We start from the raw sequence: 16662 nt of genomic DNA, 5'->3' as shown, positions 1-16662 counted from the left end.
GTAGGTATGTTCTCAACGCATGGCAAATTTTTTTCACCCGTTTCAACAGTGTTGCTGTGAGGAAATTGACCTATCATCAAACTCTTGGGTAAGAACATTATACATATATGATGTGTTCTCTCGTAAGTTTTTTACGATATTTTAATTTTTAAGTGAGTTATGACTATGAGTATGTAAAGTATTACAAAATATGTACACTGTACAACATATAGCAAACACTGTTTTAAGCGGGACAACTTTGCTCCCTCTGTATTTGTAGTAGAATTACCTAAATTCAACAAAGCGTAGGGACAATGGAAATCATCAGCGAACAATTCACTAGTCGTAAAAGTAAGATTTTGTTCTGTAGTAACACAAACAAACAATTTATTGTCGGGAATAAAAACAAATTGTTTACCGTAAAATTGTATTATATCGTCATTATCTATTGCTTTAAGTTGTTCAATTGACCTAGTGATTTTGGAAAAGCGGGATAATTTTTTCGACGTTTATCGTACAATGTTTTTCGACCGTACATCTCTGTGCTCGATTTCAGAGTGATTGCTCCCCATAAGTTCGTTTCTAATTATTTTTATGGGTATAGTCTGACACAAATAGTATTATTTGATTTTCTTTTACAAACTTCTCGTAGTAATACTTGTCGTTCAATGCTCTGTTGCGAATTTTCAGTGTGGTGGTGTTCATTAATTGTTTCATTGACATACTCTCCATTTGTCAAAATGCTAGCATAACATGTTTTTTTTGTACACGGCCATTTTTTAATTCCGAAATTTAACTATCGAAAAACACGAAACACCCGTGGAGGTTGATAATCCAACGACGGTTCTTCACTAACTTCGTTTATTAAATGATATAGGTATACTGCAGTATACATATTTTATCGAGTGTGAGTATCCTAAAATATCCTAGTAAGATACCCGATTTCGTTATCGCCCATCAAATATCACTTCTCAATTAATTTTAAATTGTATGTTCTATTAGTTCAAAGCAAATGGCATTGGTGCTTCAAAGTTGCAGATAAAAATCGTACGCAATCGTGTTTCACCGAAAAAATAGTGTTCTTATATATATATATATATTATATAGTGTCAGCGCGTTACAAGGAAACATAGAAAAAAATAATTAAATAAATTGTGTACTATAATTTTTTAATTCAGGGGTGTCGTTTAAACTTTTTAAAAGGTATGCTAACAACTATAGGTAAGTAGGTAGGCCAAAAAAAAGTTCAACAGACCAATTTAAGATATTGTAAGTATAAAAATTATTACAAAAAAATGTTATTAGAATTTTTTATATCTTTTCTGTAATAATCTAAATAGGTATCTATAGTATATTATGAATATATAGGTATAGGTAGGTACTTAATAATATTAAGTTTGTGCTTAAATTATTTAAACTCAAATTTAAATATTTATAGACACGCTATTGTACCTAATTACAATATATTACCTACATTTTGACATTTTGACATTTTGTTATTTATTCTTTTAATGTGCAGGCACCTGGGTTTTAATTTTTTACTGATCCTACCCAGCACAAAATGTATGTATACTGGTATGTACCACTAGTAGGGATGAACTTTGTATGTGTCTTATATCATTTGGATAACATAATTAATGATAAATATATTTAAAGTAATCAGTTTAAGAACATCTGGTTGTTCTTTCATTTAATTATTAAAAATATTATCGGTGCTGTGAAAAAAATGAAAACATTACGACACATATTATACAGTTCTTTCCCATACAGTTGTCCCGCGCAAAACAGTTTTCGCCATGTTGTGCCATTGATTATGAATACCCAATGGTTGTACACGTTTTGTGAGACGCAGACAATTGGACAACACAATATGCCGCGGGTGTGACGTCTTCTTAAAATAAGTATGTCATAGAACATAAATAATCATGACGGCGTAGAGTGACTGAACAATATTATTGCTCTTTGAAGAACAATCGAAATTGTACGTAAATTCTCCAAATTCGGTCTGATTCGGACATTACCGCCATTACGTCAATACCAGCCAACAGGCACCGTTTTATGGGCCACCGTCCAGAATGTGAACTTATCCTCTTCATTTACTTCACATATTATTGATAACCGTAATGTATTATCAGTTGTTTTTTTATTTTGTTTATTATTGCTATCACACAATATTACACAGACATTATAACATTATTATTATTATTATTATTCTGTGATTAATACTTCAATGGTTTAATCATTATTTTCTCACGAATATAATAATTTTAAATATTTATGTTATTGTTTACATGACGCAGTTTATATAATTTAAACAAACTTACCTACAATTTATGATTGTAATATTTTATTTTAAAGCAAATATTAATTGTACCATTATTTATTTTTTATCCAACGACGTTTGAGTAATGTATATCATGTATGTTATACACGTATATATATTATAATAAATCATCTACTTACTATTTTTGTCATTAAGCTCTTTAATGAATTATACTTACAGACTGACACCAAAAACTCAATACCGATTGTTCCTGTAAATAATTTTCGCAAATAAATAAATAGGTGTACAAAATTAATTTTAATGTTCTATAAAGCATATACTTGTAATTTTATTGAAACATCGAAATAGATGGAAGAACTGCCAGTGATACTAGATCATCTAAAATCTACTGTAGAATGTTTGTCTATGTCCGCTCAAACCAATACTTGGGAAGTATGTGGTGGCTTAGATCGACTACATTCAATTATGATGAATATTTTTAGCCACGGATGTTTAACCATAAATTCAAATGTAAGTAGACAATTAAGGGTGTGTTTAGACTTAAGGTATTTTAGTCAAATTATACATGCAATGTACAACATTTAGATGTTTTTTTCTTTATATAATAGTATAATACCTATTATCTATATTTGTATTATCAATACAAATTTCTAAAAATCTGTATGAATTTTGAAACTAAAAGTGTTTAAGAATACCTATTATAATAATATTCTGATAATAATTAATAATAATTAGAATTGGATGGTGTATTTTTTATTAGAGGTATATTATATTATGTAATATAGATTATAGGTACCTAGGAAGGAAGTAAATTTATCTCAAAATAACAAAAACGTCTCTACCTATATTCTTTCAATTTTCATTCTAATAAGATTAAACTTAAGAAATATATTTTATGCAGAGGTGCATAAACAATCGTTAAAAAATTACCTAATGAATCTATGATGACCTAATGGTCCCTTAAACACAGTTTACTAGTAGTATAATAAACATAGTTTTTCTAATTTTCAAACTTCTAACCTTTGAGATATGACTTGTGTTAATTATACATCAACGAATATTAATATCCTTACATCTAGTTAGGGATGCTCGCAGAGGATTAGCTCAGTACGTTTAAAATACATTTGGTGTCCATAATAGCTGTGATGAGCAAATTCCCCCATTTATATTCATTTAAATTATTTTAATTTTGTAGTATAAAATGTATAATGTAGTATTAATTGTTTGGACTAGTCAGTAGTATACTATTTTATGAAATAAATCTTAACTTAACTGATATATTAATTTTGTTACATTTACATAAGGCTATGGATATAGAAATGTATTTACTGTTTAGATTCAATGGTTCTCTATATTTTGGCTAATACTATTTACCTTTTAATACTTATGTAAACATAAGACTATGTTGTAAACTTTTGGAAAAATTATGTTCCCTGTTAGTTCTGTTTTAAGAACCTCCACATCTAAATCTAGATTTATTTAAATACTATTAATAATTAATGTTATTAGTATAATAATTACTAATACTTAAATTAAGGCAATAAAGATGATTTTGCTTAAACTTGCAACAATATGTTTAACTATATTTTTCTAAAGGCAGAAGATGGAATTTGGAATTTTATTCAAGGAATCAATTGGTTGCACCCAACAATAGCATCATTATGCACATTCTCAAGAAATACATGCCCTAAAAATGAACATTTGAATAAATCATCATTATGGATTTATAAAAGGTATGTCATGCCACATAAATAAATTAGTCATTCACTACTTAGTTAACAAATAAAATGTATTAACCATAAATTACAAAATGTTTTGGTAATTTATTTAATGTGCTAACTGTTTAGATAAACAACACCATTTAATTGAATGATACTTTATAGCACTTATTCAGTGGTGGATTAGGGGAAGTGCTTGGAGGCTAAAGCACCCACCGCTGTTCCGCATATTGAAATTTTTTTTTATTATTATATAGTACTTAGACATCAGTTATCACGTAGAACTAAGCAAATTAACTGTAGACCGTTGATAAAAACTACTTACTACCAAAAAATAGGTTAATTTGGTTTTTATTCCGAAGTTGATTATGATAAGTATAGAGCTTTATTATCAACATATAGGCGTACACGAGGCTTACAGCACCCACCATAAAAAAGTCCCAGATCCGCAACTGCACCTATTCATGAATAATTTGGTATAAGGTACCGACTATCATACTTAAAATGGCATTATTGACATATTTATACCATATGTAGGTACATATGCAGGTACCAACATATTTCTGGTTAAATAATATTGAAATATTTTCAAATCTATAGCAAGTTTATAAACAAAATTCCTAGCGTAACTCCTTTATTATCAACAACAACTTTTTTTATTTTTTGTTACGGTATAGTGTTTCTTTTTGTATTGACAAATGTATTGTATCAGTTATAATACATAAAATTGTTAAAAAACTATATTTTTTTTAAATTACAAAAGAATTTTTAAATTTGCAAAAATTGTACTTTTGTTTTTTATATGAAAAAATGCTTAGTATATAGTAAATATTCTTTAAAAAAAAACCAGATAAAGCTGAGTTCTTTCTTATGACATTTTGATCAAAATTAATTTTGCATGATTTATGAAAATATTATTTATGTTGCCTTTTATTTATACCATTTTATTTAATTTTGTTAGCTAAAATAACAACATAATATCTACATATCTATTTTCGAATTGTAAATATCATATTACATATTATTATGTACTCTAAAAATAGGTAGGTATATAATATATTATTATCATTGGCGCAAATAGGGGGGAGGGGGGGGGGGCTTGGAAGGATTTAGTCCCCCCAAATGTCGGTCAAGTCCCCCCAAAAAATGTAGTCAATTTGCGTCTATGATTATTATAAATACCTAGGTAACCTATAGAATTTATTTTGTTATTTTTAAATCTTTTTACTAGTTATACTACTGAGGTCTACCAATTATTGACTGAACAGTGAGCATTGATTGATCTATTCAGTTATTCTACCGGTATACAACTTATCTGTGTGGGCCTTATCACATTTGTAAACAATTTAAGTTATTAGAGTAAAATTTTACAGGAATCTAATATATTCTCCATATAGTCCCTATATATGTAAAGTTACCTAATCGAACAATATGCTTATTTCATTGGTCATGCATAAACTATTTCAATAAAAAAAATAATTTCTAGTGTTGAATTTCTAGCCATGAAAGAACTAAAAAAATATACAATGAATTATAATTACAATATAACTATTGAATGATGTGGTAATTTTTAGTGATTAGTTGTATTTCAATAATGTGATTTTTAAATGTTGGGTTTGTAATTCATTTATTGTTGCGGACTGACAAATGAACTATTATTCTTCTGTCAATTTATTGTCTAATGATGGATTTATATTTCAAATTATTTTATTATTCTCTGTAAGTTAATTAACACTAAAGCACATTACTTGTATTTTCATATATTTTTGATAATTTGCTCTACTTTTAACTGTAAACATTATTCTATAAATGTATGACATGTTATGTATTCAAAGTAAAGTCTATCAAAATATAATATTTTATTTTTAGTTTTCATTCTTTTTTTTAGAAATACTGCACAGTTGATATTTGTATTAATATTTTGAAAGTTAAGGGAAACAACCAAAATCAGAATTTATAATTAATTAATTGTATTAAGTTATCATAGGTAATAGATCACCAAGGGGAAAATATTCACAGATTTTGCATTATGAAATATATAATTATATAAATAAGAACCAGAATTTGCTGTACCTCTAACTTGTAAGTAATTTCACTTAAAATATACTGAACATTTTCTTAGTTATATTGAATTTATATCATGCTGGATCACACTTTAGATTATGTGTTAAGCTTGTTTTGTATACCTTAAAGTTAACTTCTTTTTGTCAAATTTTTGTGTAGTAAAAATGCTCCAAAAGTTTGATGTGGAAATTGTATTAAGAAAATAGTTTAAGGTAGATATTTTTTTATCTGTTTCCTTTTGAAAAATTATAGCTTTACGATAAATTATAAAGAAATCTAAGATATCTAAATAGAATTAGTATAGAATGGTTATTTTAAATTAAACAATGAAATTATTGTAAGCAAAATATTTCCTTCAGTTAAATAAAATCAGTTATTGATAATATAAAGTAGAAGATATTAGACCTAGGCTTCATGGTGGGGGGGGGGGATATGGCTGATCTAAATTTAGTATTTTAGTATCATAGCACAAAAGATCTGATTCGTACTCTTGTTAAAATCAGCCTAAGCATACTTATGTTATATATTAAAACTGTTATAATATTTTCTGTTAAGAGGACGCTCCACCTGCATGTGTTATCTCCGTCTTACAAATGTATAACATAGCAATTAAAACTGTTTTGCGCGAGACAATTTTACTCCCTCTGTATCTGTAGTAGAATTACTAAAATTCCACGACACATAGGGAAAAAGTTTATCTGTCTCATAGTTTTTTCATTTTTTTTTTATAGCACTAACCAATAGTTTTTAATAATTGATTGAAAAAGAACCTAATGTTCTGAAACTGATTACTTTAAATGTATTCATGTCAAATAAAAACACTACAACACTGATAAAGTTCTTCCTTATGCATTGTAGAATTTTGGTAATTGTACTATAAATACAAAGGGAGCAAAGTTGTCCTGTGCAAAACAGTTTTTACTATTTGTAAGACAGATAGCAGAGACAACATAATATGTGTGACGTCCTCTTAACGATTGCCATAAACTAGATATTATTTTATATTATTTTAATATTAAAAGTAAGTAACACAAGTTAAAGGGGAGGAGTATCCCCTCATGCGACTCAAAACCACCACTTATATTGAATATAAATATCGTTAATATTGTCCAGAAGGTTGATTATTAATTTATTGCTGATTTCTTCATTAGTAAATTAAACCTTTTATTTTATAATTTTTCAGTCTTGAAAACCATTCGCTATCTGAAAAACTTGGATTGTTATTGTCTGACAAAGATCATCTGTATAAATTTTATAAGCCAGAAGCTTTTTTGTGTCAAAAGGAGTATAGCGATGCTGCGTTATTATGTCTAAGAGTTGTTGAACTGAATCAACCGTCTTTATTACTGGAAATCAATCCTAAATTAGTAAGCCATTTTTTAATTGACTGTTTAACTATTGTTTATAATAAATTATTTTAAAATGTTTTTTAGTTTTTAAATTATTCATCTAAAAGTGAACATTGTACTACCTTGCCAAAATCGTTATATAAGCAAACATACAGTAAATATTTCAAACAATTGGGTTCATTGACAAATCTTTTGAAGTATAAATCATCTGAAAACATCAATGAACATAATATGAATACTGGACATCATAATGATCTACCTAAGCATAAAATTAAACATTTGTGTAAAAGACAATGCTATAAAAGTTGGCCAAATATTTATAATAAGACATTTGATCAATCAAAACTCAGGCGGTCATTAAGTTTTGACACAATACAAAAATCTGACTACTCATTAGATTTTACACACCAGGCTACAATAATAGAAAACACAACACAGGTTTTGCTACCAAAGTTATTGGATGTCAATTATGAACAGCTTCTACACGATAACGACGATTCAAACAAACATCAGTTATTGAGTAGTGATTTGCCGAAACGAAATAAACGACGATCAAAGTTGTTTACGCTCCCATTAAAAATATTAGAAGAATCTGACGATGACACTCGAAGCAATATTTCTGATGGATCCAGAACTTTGATACCTTATGATGAATTTCCACCTTCAAAGTATGTAGGGACATTCGGATTAGTATCTTCATATTTTCCCGATCAAGATTTGTTCAAGTTCTTATCTTCTGGACAGTTTCTTCAAGCCAATGCTGAACTCGACCGTGAAAATGCTCATTTCAAAATTTCCGAAGCAATCATTGGCACTATTGAACAAGTTAGTATTTAATCATAAATATTGTTTTTATTGCTATATCTGCCATGTGGTTCAGGTTCAATCAATATAATAAATAATAATTTAATATATTTTGACATATTATGATAAATCTCAAAACAAAAAAGCTACTAACTGCTTGATTTATTTTGGATAAAAATAATTTTAAATTTGGTATTATTATCTACATGCTATAGTCATACACGTAGAAACTTATTTTGTATTTATTTTTGACATTAATTACGAATATATAGGTTTATATCAGTTGTAACATTAACACTGAAAAACAATTAGTAATTTTGTGAATTTGTATTAAATAATAAAACGATCATATTATGGCTTCACAATATTGATCGATTACAACATTTTGAACTAACAAATAAAATGTTTTCCTACTTATTTGTTCAGAATTACATTCTTCCCACAAAGGCCAAAATATTAATTACATTAGCTCTTATCAATAACCAGTTCCAAAAAAAAAAAAAAAATTACCATCAACAGTCAAGCGGTAATTGGATTTAAACCGCATGTGTTTAATATTATATAGTATGGAATGAACACTATAATTCTTATACTTGTACCTACTATATTCATTATGTAAACAAATATTTTTTGTCACAACGACGACGATGTCAATTTTTTTGTCCACTGCAAGTGCTCGACGGTCGTAGCGTCATCGGTCTGGCAGGGATTCCGGCCGAATGTCTCCTACTCACCGAGAATAGCCGGCCGTCGGGAGAGAAAGAAACCTACTCACGCAATACGCATCCTCGACATCGCAGTATGCCGTTTACTTCCATCACACGGCGTTCCCTTTATGTACAAGACGATTATTATATCATTGAACTGCCATTTTCCGGGTAAATTTATGTGTTTATGAAAATATTTTTTGTTTCTTTTATATATTTATAACAACACAACATTTTATTTATTGTTTTTTATCTTTATACCTAAATGTTATAATATTTTAAGTTTTTTATTCCTTTAAATGACAACATACATTTTTCATTGTACTTTCGTATCAGTACCTCGTTAATTAGTTTGAATAAATATTTTAAGTTTAGTTCAGTGAAGTATAATGGTGTATCGTGATCCATATATATATGGTATTATGTACCACTGTCACTGTCACTGTCACTTCATTCTGCTCATCTGAAAATTAAATGTTAACTAATTAACTTGGTTGAACATTGGTTCAACATTTTATAATTATTGTCAGAAAAATATTCTGTTTCCTGCGTAGGATATCAATAGGATATTAGGGTATTATAAATTACATACAAAAAAATAATTTCAAAAACACATAAATTAAAAATTACATTTAAGAAAATGACTTTTTAGTGATAAAATAATCTTCCTATATATAATTTTAACGTGTGTGTATAATGTATATATGTACACCCTTTATACATGTATTAATATATATATATATACACTCACACACACCGTATACTCCTCTAAAAGTGCCCTCCAGATGTATAATGACGTGTAAGACATCAAAGTATTAATATTATTATTTTTTGAATGATCTAAAACGTATATTCATGTACATTCTAACAATTATACCTGCATGACTGTTTTCTTTTATGTCGACCATTTGCTTTAGTATATACTTTTATACCCCTGCGGACGTATACTTTTTTTTTTTTTTTTTTGTTAGAAAATTGTGCGTCACTGGGATCGACACGCCCCGAGTACCTACCTCTTGTTTTCTGATCGTACCTATTTTATTTTTGTTTGTTTTTTTTAATTACCTACCTGTACATTATTGTTTGCATACATCCGTTAAGATATTTATTTTAATCATGACGGTTTTGTCGTTAATTATCGCTGTTTATCTCATGCTTGCACGTGTTGTGTTCGACATTTTTAGATCAAATGCAATCAAAAATTGAAATTCGCTGACGAAGTGATCGACGAGAGCGATGAAGAGATAAACCGGTTAAAACAAAAAATCCGTTATCGGCGCAAACAAAAGCTGCAGATCGAACAGACCCCGATGGCCGGCACGTCGTCTTCCGATTGCCTGACCGAATGTAAGTAAACTGTACGACCTGTCATGACCTTCATGACTATGTGTTGCAATATACGCATATAGTATTCTCCCATGGAATAATTTAATTTCGAGCCTGGTAGCGAAACTTTCGGTCTATTTGAAAGAATTCATTTTATTTTATTTTATATACCCACTGATACAGGTGTTGGCAATCGACACGCCTTTCTTCCTGCGTGTAAAGCCACGTTTTAAACGTATTGCTTTTCGCTGTATAAATTACCTATCGATGAATTTTTATACATATTTTTTAGCCACGATGAGTTCTCTGACGTCTTCGTACTGCTCAACCACATCCAGTATGTCCACCACGGATGATATGGACGAGTTCGATTTGGACAACGACAGTATCTGTTCGTCGATGTTCTCTGTGTGTAGTTCGCCGGCGGGCTCGTTGTCGTACTCCAACGCAGACCGGACGCGATCAGCTAGCGTGTGTTCGACGGTCACGGCAGAAAGTGTCGCACGGTCATTGATCCGCCAGATCAGTCACAAGAACAACTGGCCCGTTGACGTTAATGTCCAGTGGCTAATATCTGAAAAAGACGCCCCGCAACAGGTATGTCATTTCGTCATCACTCATCAATCATTGTTACTACACGTGCTAGTGGAGGCTATGTTAGAAATGAAGAGTGTTGCTGAGCCACCTAAGGATATTTCCGTAGACCCACCCACATCCTTCGCCTTCTCCAGATATTTTATGTTAATTACTAAATTAAAATAATTAATAATTTTAAAATATCCAGAACCAACAGAACCCAAATCCTTATGTCCAACTGAACACCGATTCCCACCCAATTTAACAGAAATCATTATAGGATAGCCGCTACTGGCGCGCAAGGTGGCGTAACTTTAGCAGGGAATGAAATTTATTAGAAATTCAATTATATATGAGCATTAAATGTGTTTGAACATTGCAGATTTTGCCTTTACCGTCGAGCTGGCCCGTCAACCCACATGATCACGCCGATGATCGTCCGGAGGCTTCGTCTCGGTTGCGAGGCACTAGTGATTGGGCGCCACCACGACCGCAAATTATATTCACTAGTCATCCTTCGCCAATGTAAGCAGGACCAGTTTTAAAATAGGGAGTGGGCATCAGTAGGTTATTGCTAGGGGATATCACACAGGGGGTATTTTCACCACCACTATACATTATTACAATATAAAATAATTGGAGGGGTTGAACGTCATTACCTCTATGGATTTGAAATTCATCCCCCCCTCTCAGAACTAGGATATATCCTCCACTGATTTATTATAAGGTAACTATTTACTTAATACAATCAAAGCCTGGATTTGAATGCTAAGTGCATTATATTTTGGAAAGTTCCAGACTTTCAATGCTTTTAAAGTACAAAATCCATTTTGTACATCAGAGAATTGAAAAAATAAACTTTTATTTAGCATTTTTCTTAATTTTTAAATAATTTTGTTAATTTTTGGTTTGATTCAAAATATTAGCTCAAAAATGTTATCCCTACTATTTATCATTTGACCATCGTTCTATTTATATTTTATGATTTTGGTACGTCGATAAAGTCTTTATCTATCTGCAGTACCACCAGTGGCATATATAGAAATAATTTTTGGGGTGGGCTATAGTAGATAGAAACTAGTTAGTGATTTATTACTTAGAGGCTACTGTCTACTATATATTTAACAGTTTCTATAAATATATTCATATTTGTTATTTTTCAACAGGCTATGAAATATTATAACTTATAATAGTACCTAATAAAATATATTGTTGTTCTATTTAAAAATACTGTTATTTCGAAGGAGGGGCTGCAGCCCACTAGGCCCACCCCCTATGTACGCCACTGAGTGTCACTAATAGCTGTTGAGTGTCTACAACTTAAATCAGTAACAACTAATATTTGTCAGTTGGTATTACATCCTAATCGTGTTTATTTCGTTAAGTTTGTATTTTCATTTGTTCAAGAAGTGTTAAAAATTGATTTGTTTAGGTTAGGTTTTTAAGGACTTTGCCGTTAATATGAATTTTTGGATAGTTTTTAGGCCATTTAAATCTAGGATCTAATTATAATATAAGGATCAGAAGTTGTTGCACATCGTACCTACCTAGTATCTATTAAAATACCTTTACAATAAGTATTTAAAAAAACAGTCGTTTATCGTATATTTAATTTTTGATTGAATTTATTGTTTTTTATGTTTACAGTAGGAAAAACATAATGGAACTACAAGGTTATAGATGTGCGGGCTGTAGCATGAAAGTGGCAGTGAAGTACGCTTCGAAATTCCGTTATTGCTTTTACTTGGGTCGGTATTTTTGCACTGGGTGTCATGTAGATAAAACCGCCATCATACCCGGTCGGGTAATCGGAAAATGGGACTTTTCGAAGTACGTCACATGAATTCCTCAAACGTGTCTATGATATTTTAAGACATGTACTGTTTGTTTAGGTATCCGGTGTCGTGTTTCTCATTCACTCTGCTGGAGAAAATGTTATTCGACCCGCTGTTTAATATAACCGACTTGAATAGCGTTCTGTACAAACGCGCCCGAGGCCTAGACAAAGTTCGAACATATCGGATGCAATTGTATTACATCAAAGATTACATTTTTTTATGCAGATACGCCGACCGGTTGGTATATACTATATATATATGTACACTAGAGTCGTTTTGCACGTTCTCACTATTATGTCTTGTACTTTAGTTCTTATGCAATACATTTTTACATTAATACATTTGAATAGATTAAAAGAGACATTAGAAAATATGGACGCCCATATAATACTTAAGCCGGACTTGTATTCCATCCAAAATTTGGTGGATGTTAAAAACGGAGAACTCTGTAAAAAACTACAAAACTTAATCGTCATCTGTAATAAGCACATTATCAATTGTCAGGTAAAAAAATTTAAGTAAAAATTTTGTACGGTAATTTTGTAAATGCTCATTACTATTATTTATAGTTGTGCCAAGCAAGAGGGTTTGTTTGTGAAATATGCAACAAGAACAAAATACTTTTTCCTTGGGACTTCAGATTGGTGACAAGATGTGTGGACTGTGGGTCATGTTATCACAAGAAGTGTTACGATTCGAGAAAAGTGCCAATGTGCCCTCGGTGCCCTCGGATTATGGCTATGTTTAAAAGAACAGAAAGTCAAAATGATCAGAGTACTGTTGTACAGTCTTGAACAATGGCTGTGAATTAGTTTCTTCCACACTCACCCTTATGTATTGATCGTATATTTTTCTGATTCTTTATTTTTTTATTACCTACCTTATAGTATTTTTTATTCTCATAACTATTTATTATATTGTAGATTGTAGAACATAATTATTATTAAACATGACAACAATGGCAATTATTTATTGTTTTTGAGTTTTACGCCCATTTTGGCAACAAGAAAAGTAATAAACATCTTATGTCAAAATAGTATTTAATATTTAAATAACCCCCCACTAAAAAATAATAATAAAATAAACAGATATCACACTCCTTTTATGGATAATATGAATTCATTAGTTGCTTGTATAAAAAATATTATATTTAAGCACTGCAATTTAAGGAAACACAAGAAAGCCTAGGCTAATTTTTAAGGTTTTATAAAGTACTTTTTTCATCTAACTAAGGATTAAAATAAACTAAATTAACAAAGTTACATTGTGTCATTGTGTACTACTATATGTTCTACAAACTAGTTCATATATATAAATATATTATTAGTCTTAGTAATTAATTATTATCATTATAATATATAACTGTCCTATAAATTAATTGATTTTTATTTAATTGCTTACACTTTTACAAATGTGACTATTATGTTTAAATTTGAATACCATGATTAAGTAGACAGATAGTTTTGTGTTTTAAAATCTTATACAATTAAATAAAATTCAATTAATTTAACTGTTCATAATATTATATTTGTCAATACGTTTATAGTTTGTAAGATTTAAATTGCTTTGTTGTGATGATTATTTTTTACAACAAATAGCAAAACTCAACTTTGTCTGGGGGTAAAGCACAAACCAATACAGGACAAAATAATTAAACATAATATTTATAACTTTTTAAGTTTGATAAAAACAAATATTTTTACTACTAAATTAAAAAAACTGAAAATTATATTAACTTATTATATAATATTATAATGTCCAATTACCTATGGACCTGTTTAGAATATAGGTATCTATATATTAATTAATATTAATACGCAAATGTTATGTTCCGACTGATCTATTTATATTATATATAGTTAATAATTATATCTATAGTATATTTTTGTATTTTTAAAAATATAGCAATATTTTTTTAAAAAATTTTTTTTGAATTATCTGAATCTGTCGATTTTTTATATTTTTAACTAATAAAATATTAATTATGAAGTCATGATTTAAATTTCAAATGCTCATAAAATTGTTAACAAAACGTTTTTAGAGATAACTATAATAAATGAAAACTTTGTATAAACATGTCAATTACTAAAAACTAACATTGCAAATTGTACGTAAAAACCATAGACCTATAAACTAATAGACAGCGCATTCCACTCCATCCTGCCATCAATGCTAAAGAATCATTTAACTAAGAAAGAAAGGAGAGAACGAAGTGAAAAAGAATATAAAATAGTAGATCTTGGAGGAAATACTTCAATTTTTTTTACCATTTTTTTATATATACCATAAACATATATATAATATAAATAATTAATATAATTATTACCATAGACCTACAATTTTGGTAACCACAAATCAGTCATTATGTAACCAATACAACAATATAACAATTGGCAGATTTTATTGCAACACAAATTTTTATTTTGCAGAAGTCACAATGTAATTTTCTACTTTGTTTCTTTTCTCGCTCACACGATATACCCCTAACATCCTTCTCTAAGCGCTATCCATTAGTTTATAGGTTTATGGTAAAAACTAAAATATTTTGAATTTTTTAAATTATCTTTAAGAAATTTAACTAAGAAATGCTTGAAATTTGTTATCAATTATTTTTAACTATCCTATACAATATATCAATGAATGTCTGAAAAAAAATAGTCCTTTTAAATTTGAAATACTTATTAATGTCTAAAATATATTCTATTTACTAACATATTATAAAAGATCTAAAGATCTATGATAATTTATTATAAATTATAACTATTTGTATTTTATGTTAATCTCAATAGTAATAAATGAGTGCCTATAGGTATGTAAATATGATAATAAAAATGTACACTGTTATCAAAAACAGTATTTAGACGTATATGATTAATAATAAATAAAGTATTATTTTAAAAAAATTTATAAAAGATTTTTTTAATTGATTAGCATGAAAAACATTATGTTTTTATATAATAAATTATTTATATACATAATCAAGTAAATATATTATTCAATTTGTAGATTTAAATATATGATTTATTACAAGCTATTCAGATAGTATGTTGTTATAACTTAAAAGTTTAATGTACTATTTTCTTGTGCCGATTCGAGTTTAAATATTTTGTAATTTTAAAAACAAAATATTTGTTTTTATTTACCTATTTGCTATTATAATATAATATTAGGTACCTAATTATATTAATATTATAATAACTAAAATTACCCATTAATCATATATTTTCTCAAAATGTTAATTAAATTTGAATTTGTCTTGGCTCGTGGACTTTAATAATACTATCCAATATTTTCAAGCCTGGGCAAGTTTACTGAGTTAGGTTAAGTTGATAAAAAACATTTAAAGAAGTTTAAAGTTAACAGTTAACCTAATTTTTTTTTTAACTCAGTTTAGTTAAAAGTTATATGAACATTTTCAATTAATTAATTAACTTAAGTTAAGTTATTATTATTATTTTTTTTTTAATATCTATATAAATACCCAGTAATATGGTTTAAAATAATAAAAATCATCAATATTATTGAACACAGGAACTAGCCAATAGCTTTTCTGTACATAGAATTAAATTATTAGGTACTGAATTAATAGAATATTATGTAGTAGGTACCAAATGCATATGAAATTGAAAATGCCGAAATAAATACAATCTTTTGATTTACAAATAAATAAATAACTTATTTATGGCGAAAATATTTTATAATATGTTCTTGAGAAATGTACATTTGTGATTTATATCTATATCAATATAATAAGATAATATCATATTACTTATTAGTTATTAGTATTTATTAATTATTATTATTACAATATGCCCGTATGCCGCAGTATGGTATGGTATGTCTTTAATATTTATATATACGATACACCTATATATTATAATATAATATATACCTAAATGGCTATTGTTATAATATGTATTTACTATTTAATTAAGTTATTTTTCTTGAAGAATTCTGGTTAATGAAACAAGAAATTATTTTAACTATATTTCTAATTTCCTATTCTAGTAAATGGTT

At 28.5% G+C, this 16662-nt stretch overlaps 1 protein-coding gene across 1 annotated transcript; it reads left to right on the top strand.

Annotated features, from left to right (window-relative positions):
• Positions 1–2179: 2179 nt before the first annotated feature.
• On the top strand, positions 2180–15565 carry LOC132935322 (run domain Beclin-1-interacting and cysteine-rich domain-containing protein). The gene is made up of 12 exons (XM_061001840.1): positions 2180–2398; positions 2483–2773; positions 3860–3996; positions 7229–7412; positions 7479–8219; positions 10090–10252; positions 10524–10828; positions 11190–11332; positions 12455–12637; positions 12700–12882; positions 12996–13149; positions 13215–15565. Exons 2-12 carry the CDS (start codon positions 2612–2614, stop codon positions 13437–13439), a joined length of 2580 nt encoding a protein of 859 aa, XP_060857823.1. The 5' UTR covers positions 2180–2398; positions 2483–2611; the 3' UTR covers positions 13440–15565.
• Positions 15566–16662: the final 1097 nt, after the last annotated feature.

This window comes from Metopolophium dirhodum, chromosome 1 (genome assembly GCF_019925205.1).
Source record: "Metopolophium dirhodum isolate CAU chromosome 1, ASM1992520v1, whole genome shotgun sequence".
In the NCBI taxonomy this organism is placed as follows: Eukaryota; Metazoa; Arthropoda; class Insecta; order Hemiptera; family Aphididae; genus Metopolophium; species Metopolophium dirhodum.
Note: the sequence above shows the minus strand (reverse complement) of the source record. Positions and strands in the feature narration are given on the sequence as shown.

What these genes read in the sequence shown, in the direction of transcription:
- LOC132935322 (XM_061001840.1), top strand. Translation starts at nt 2,612, where the DNA reads ATGGAAGAACTGCCAGTGATACTAGATCATCTAAAATCTACTGTAGAA. An exon ending in TTATGCAGATACGCCGACCG is followed by an intron (nt 12,883 to 12,995) that starts GTTGGTATATAC and finishes ACATTTGAATAG; the next exon opens with ATTAAAAGAGACATTAGAAA. An exon ending in AGCACATTATCAATTGTCAG is followed by an intron (nt 13,150 to 13,214) that starts GTAAAAAAATTT and finishes TATTATTTATAG; the next exon opens with TTGTGCCAAGCAAGAGGGTT.